At 32.0% G+C, this 6000-nt stretch overlaps 1 protein-coding gene across 2 annotated transcripts in view; it reads right to left on the minus strand.

Annotated features, from left to right (window-relative positions):
* FANCM (Fanconi anemia complementation group M) overlaps nucleotides 1–6000 on the minus strand; it is a 66255-nt gene that overhangs the window by 52673 nt on the left and 7582 nt on the right. For both annotated transcript variants that reach the window (XM_015597680.2, XM_015597679.2), the window contains exons 6-9: nucleotides 4459–4590; nucleotides 2622–2754; nucleotides 2168–2293; nucleotides 1564–1644 (exon numbers count right to left, since the gene is read on the minus strand). In XM_015597680.2, the coding sequence (XP_015453166.1) occupies nucleotides 1564–1644; nucleotides 2168–2293; nucleotides 2622–2754; nucleotides 4459–4590 (472 nt within the window). The remainder of the gene's footprint in view (nucleotides 1–1563; nucleotides 1645–2167; nucleotides 2294–2621; nucleotides 2755–4458; nucleotides 4591–6000) is intronic.

The following is a 6000-nucleotide window of genomic DNA, read 5'->3' on the forward strand; positions in this document are numbered from 1 at the left end:
TAACAGGAGCTGCAAGAAAAATTATTTTAGACAAACTTCCTTTGAGTCACCATAGCATCGAGCTTCTGCATCTGACCAATCTCTAACCAATAGCTACTTTCAGTGCAAAGTATGTCTGTCTTCTTCGACCAGCCACCGCCTGTTTTTCTGCCTTCATTCCACTGAAGCTCCTCTATCAAAGTTATCAATAATTTCCAAATTGCCAAATTTAATGGATACTTTTTAGTTCATATAAGCACACTTCTCAGCAGTATTTAATACAGTCTGCTCCATCCTACTGAAATAATCTCTTCCCTCAGCTTCTCTGATACTGCACTTGTCTGGTTTCTTTCTCAATCTCCTTTGTGGCTTTTTTCCATCTGAATTCTAAATATTAGTATTCTTCAGAACTACATTATGGGTGCTCTCTTGTCCCTAAACTGTATTCCTGGTGATGTAATCACATGCATTCCTGAAACTTTAAATACTGCCTTTACGCTGAATACAAAATATATTCATGCATCTGTATAGAGATAAAAATAGCCCAGACCATTCTTCTGAAATCCAGATTCACTTTTCTAATGCCTACACATTTCCGCTTAGATGTCTCAAGAGCATCCTAACATGTTTGCTCTTTCTTCTCTATATTGTTCTTAATTTTCTCTTTGTTCATATAATCATCCATAAACACACACGCATCTATATGATTCCTTTTTTTCTTATATCCTATGTCCAGTCCATCAACAAATACTGTTGGCTCCAACTTCAAAATATACCTAGAATCTATGACCACTTCTCAGCACTTCCACTATTAAAGCCTCCATCTGTTATCATCCTAGACTGTTATAATAGACTCCTAATTCATCAATGTCTACTTTCCACAAAACTACCAGAGCGATCTTTCAAAAAAGTCAGAGTATATCACTCTGTAGCTCTAAGTGCTTCTGTTAACAACTGCACAAAGCACACACTTTCAAAGAATAAAATCCAAAGTCCTGACTTTCCTACAAGCCCTAGGTCTGCCCCTGACTACCTCTCCAGCCTCCTTCTATACTACCCTTACCCTCATTAAACTTATTCCAGCCAAATTGGTTTGTTTACTGATCCTTAATCATACCAAGCACTCTATTGCCTCAGGGCCTTTGGATCTGCTCTTCTCTCTGCCTGGAATGATCCTCCCCCAGAAATCCTCAAGGCTTGCTCCCTCACTTCCATCAGGTTAAAAGCTCAAATATCACCCTATAAACAGGCTTTCTCTAATACTCTATATAAAACAGCTTCCTTCATGACTATCTTCCTACCTAGTTCACTTTTCCCTACCATCATATTATATATTATTTTACTATCTGCTTCCTTATATTGCCCAAGACTAATCTTTTCTTTTTCACATATCTAACAGTATTAACATTCCTACCATTCCCGTTGCCCTTATCCTCCCAAAATTTCTCAGTTTTTTTATATTCATTATTCAGAGTAACTAAAAGCCCAACTTCTCCATAAGAAAAGCTAGCACAAACTAATGAGTCAGAGTTTTAGCTTTTTCAATAACTTTGCCTTGCCCTGAGGCTATTAAATATGACCTACCATTCCATGACTTGAAGTGTTCAACTACAATTTCTTCTAATTTCTTTAATTTTGGGTGACTATAGAAAAAGTCTTTATCTCCTGCAAAAATAAAAAAAAATTAAAAAAAATCTCTGTATTTTTCCATATTCAATTACATCAATATATTTTAATTACCTTTTTCAAAATGGATTTGTTAAAACTTTTTTCTTTTTATTTAAACACTAAGTAGCATCTGGATAGCACATAAACCTTAAAGCAAAATAAAATTTGAATTTTTATAAAAATTTCATCCTGAGAGAAAATCCAAAAAGGAATCAGCAGCAACATAGAAGAAAGAAAATATTAAGTAAGCTATACATCAGTTTTTGGTAATTCTCAGAATTTTTTCACTACCATAACAACTACTAACTTGTATTATAAACTGCTCGAATATACACATTTATCCTAAGTTGCTCCTTTTTATTGTATTTTATTTATTTGTTCTATTTATCCCTTTTAGCATTTAACAGATCTATTGCTATAAAAATACAAGTATAGAAAGACATGTGTATCAATGAAGTAAAATTTCCAAATTAACCTTGATGAAGAGGGAACAACAATATTTTAAAAGAAAAAAACAGACCTTTTTGGATAGTAGAAATGCTACTTGCTGAAGTACTACGTGTATGTGCAAACATACACTCTAGATGATTATAGAGTTTCATGAAGTCCTCATTTCGCCTAAGTTCATTTTTTGCTCGAGTCATTCCTTCAGAAATTGAGAAAAAGTTTTCCCAATAAATAAATTTAATAGCAAAACTAATCAAATTTATTATGTATTAAGAAGATGTTAATCTTTAGAAATGCAAATTTTTAAAACTTAAACATGAAAACCATCAATGTTTTCTAGTTCTACATTCACCCATATATTAATAAATGGCTTGCTTGTTTCCAGCAATTTATCAAAAACAAAGAAATATTGCCACTTGTTACAAAACCACTTCATTACTTTTTAAAAGCATTTTTAAGTAACCAAACTGTTCAATATTTGTTTTTAGCCAAAATTATACATGTCAGTATTTCTTTAAATAATTTACCTTTAGTTCCATCCATAATTCCACAAAGGAAGAAATATAATGATCTCATTCCCATTTGCTGCAATAATTCATAACCATGATATAAACTAATACAAACAGCAAACTCTCCCTCGATTATGCCTTGTTGTACTCCCTAGAAAAACAAGTATATATCAAATTTAATGAGAGAAAAAAATTAAGATACATGTTCCATGTAGAACTTACTGGTTCCATTGAATGTCACAGGATGTTGCTATGGAAGGTGGCAATGTATTTTCCATATAAAATCTGTCCCTTCATATTTTTTTAATTCAACATTAAATTTAAGTTTTAAAGAGAATAAATGAAGGAGGGGAAATATTTCTCATATACTGTTTTTCTTTATAGGTCAATTATTAGCAGTACATAGGTTCATTTGTCTTTCGAAACTACTTAATAGGTATCTATTATGTGTTAAGCACTGAGCTAGACATTTGGGATACGATGGAAAATAAGTCAGATATAGGCCTATCCTCATGAATGTTATGGAATCAGGATAAATATTTAATCAGACTGTTTAACATTAACATTTACCAACAAGTATATGAGCCATAATAACATTGGACACCGAGGAGACACTGTTATAAGCACATTACTTGTACAAATTCATTTAATCTTCAGATATAGGAAGTGGGTACTATTGTTATGCCCACTTTACAGATGAAGAAACTCATACTGGTGGTAAGCAGCAGAACTATTATTTGAAGCCAGGAAATTTGGCCCCGTGTCCTTGTGCTTTTAACCACTACTCTTAAGGAAAAGTGAACTACGCATTCCTTAAAGGGGAACATACAGTAGGTGTATCTAATAAGACAGTTTTAAAAGAAGACCATTGAGAACAACATATTTTAATTATTTTCCTTTACTAGAGATAAAGACTATTATTCTCTAGTTTACATTTAGTAGCATTTAACATCAGTGATGTTAAATGTTTAAATGTTTCTAAGATAGTGATAAATGCCCTAAAATGGCAGCCCAATTACATGAAAGAGTAAAACCAACTCTCTGTAAAATATAAACTGTCATCAGTAAGATCAAGTTTTAAATTTACTATTTAAAATTTCAATGAATCTTTAACTCCTAGCAAAAATTAAAGACATTCTATAAATATACTAATATACTAATTGTATTATTATATAATTTCACAGAGGAGTTACCCTTAGTGGTTCCCCAGATACTAGAGAATAAAGTCCATATTTCTGGTGTGACATTTAAAGCTACACCCATGTGGTCACACCTAGATTAACTATCACCTCTGACTTCCTCAATCTTTTACCTTAGCCAAATTGGTTTGCTCACTATCTCCCTCATACTTTTGTTCAACTGCCTCTGTTCTTTTGCACATGTGTTCCTTTTCAGTTCCAAGAAAAACTCAGTGCCTTTTTATGCTTGTGAGCATCTCTTGACTTTGGACCTAGCTTGATGGATAATGTTCCTATTCGCCTATTTTTTTCCTATGAAGATTAGAAATAGAAGCTTACTGTGATGCTTCCTCCAAACTCGATATCGAGTCAAGACAAAATGCTATGGATCTAAAAGTTATTTAGAATCTATCCTGTCATAGCTCTTTGACTTTGCAAAACAAAAATAAACTAAAAGACCAACTCTTAATTAAAAGTTATAAGGTAAATTTATCTTAATTCAAAGCATAGGCTGTATTCCTGTTAATTTTTTTCATGCTTTTATAAAGTATACAAATCATATCTGAATTCTTTATGAAGTAATAATATATATAGCGAAAAATAATCATTATTTACATTTCATCCTGGCTCTGAGTAAAAACTTAATCTATCACCAAAATTTATTTTAAAATACCTACCACAATGTTTGGAGATGGATTTTTCCTAAATTGATCTCTTGCTAGAATTATCTGGTATTTTGTTAGATTGGGGATATCCCTTCTCATCAAAAGATTCCTTTGAATCAAAGAACTGGCAAATGCTTCCAAAATCTACAAATTTCAAAAAAAAAATGTAGTTTAAGCTTGTCTTAAAGTCCTTTTTCAAATACAATTATTTCATTACATACTAAAGTAAGACATATATAAAACAGTATATTAAAGTTTGTCCTAAAATGAATTTTTAAATAAAACACAGAAAACATAATGATAAAATTTTAAAGTACTTGACATTTATCCCCAGATAACATCCATTTGAGAGTCAGCACAACCATTAATTAGATCCAACTATAATTGAAAGACATATGTGTTTTTCTGTTTATTTCTTAACTTCCCTCCTCTTTCTCAGTTTAATTACAGTGAAAGGATGGCCTTGATTTCTGTTGCATCTTCAGTGCCTACAACAAGGTCTGGCACAGAGGTAAATATTTACAGACTGATGACTAAATCAAATGCCTTGAATACATTGAATGATGAGGTGTATCTAGCATGCGAGGTTCTGAAGACAGAGCAGTTCAGGTAGAGAAAACAGCAGACCAAAGGTCCTGATGAAGGAATGAGCTTGATGACAGAGTGAAAAAAGATCTTCAGTGAAGACCTACTATAGCAATACATAATGAAATGATTCAAATTTTTGCCTAATTTTTAGTTCCTAAAGTTGAACTATTTTAGTACATTTATGCCTAAAGAAGCACTCTAAAAATATTGACACTATTAAATTATTATATGTAATTATACAAATTACATTGTTTACATTCTTGTAAGTGGAACGATTTTAATCATAACCAAATGTATTTGTATTTAGGAACTGATTACTGGAAAGACTTTGCCATATTTTAATTATGCTTAGAATTTTGTTACAAATAATTTAAAAACCAAACCATATTCCTATAAAATTATTTTTAATAAAGACTTATTAAAGATTAAATAATGAATGTTTTGGTTATCTATGCCTGCATAACAAAGTACTGCAAAACATTATAGATTAAAACAACCACCATTTTATTTGCTCGTGGTTCTCATTCTGTGGGTAAGAACTCAAGCAGATCACTCAGAGGGCCTAGGAGATATGACACCACAGTAACAATGAGAATATCTAGTACCTAGATCCTGGTTTCTAAATACCATTCTTCCATAAAAGGAACAAGAATTCCTTGGAGAGATGGTTGATTCCACGGCTGGGACAAGAAAAATACCAAATGAACATAAAATATCTTGTAATGCCAGGAACTTAACATGTCTGAAGGACACAGGAGCCAACTTAAAGGAGCTCCCAATGGCCAAAGCTGGTACAATCTGAGCAACAAAATTAATAATGATAGTACTGGATTTAACCCACAGGAAACAAAAATCCTTTAGTCCATACTGATATAAAGAATTGAATTAATAGGTAAATATGGGAGAAGAAACAACCCTTCATATTAGAAGAATTCAAATTAACAAATGTAAAAGAAATGAGGGAAA

The sequence above is a fragment of the Pteropus alecto genome, unplaced genomic scaffold, assembly GCF_000325575.1.
Source record: "Pteropus alecto unplaced genomic scaffold, ASM32557v1 scaffold38, whole genome shotgun sequence".
NCBI classification, from domain to species: Eukaryota; Metazoa; Chordata; class Mammalia; order Chiroptera; family Pteropodidae; genus Pteropus; species Pteropus alecto.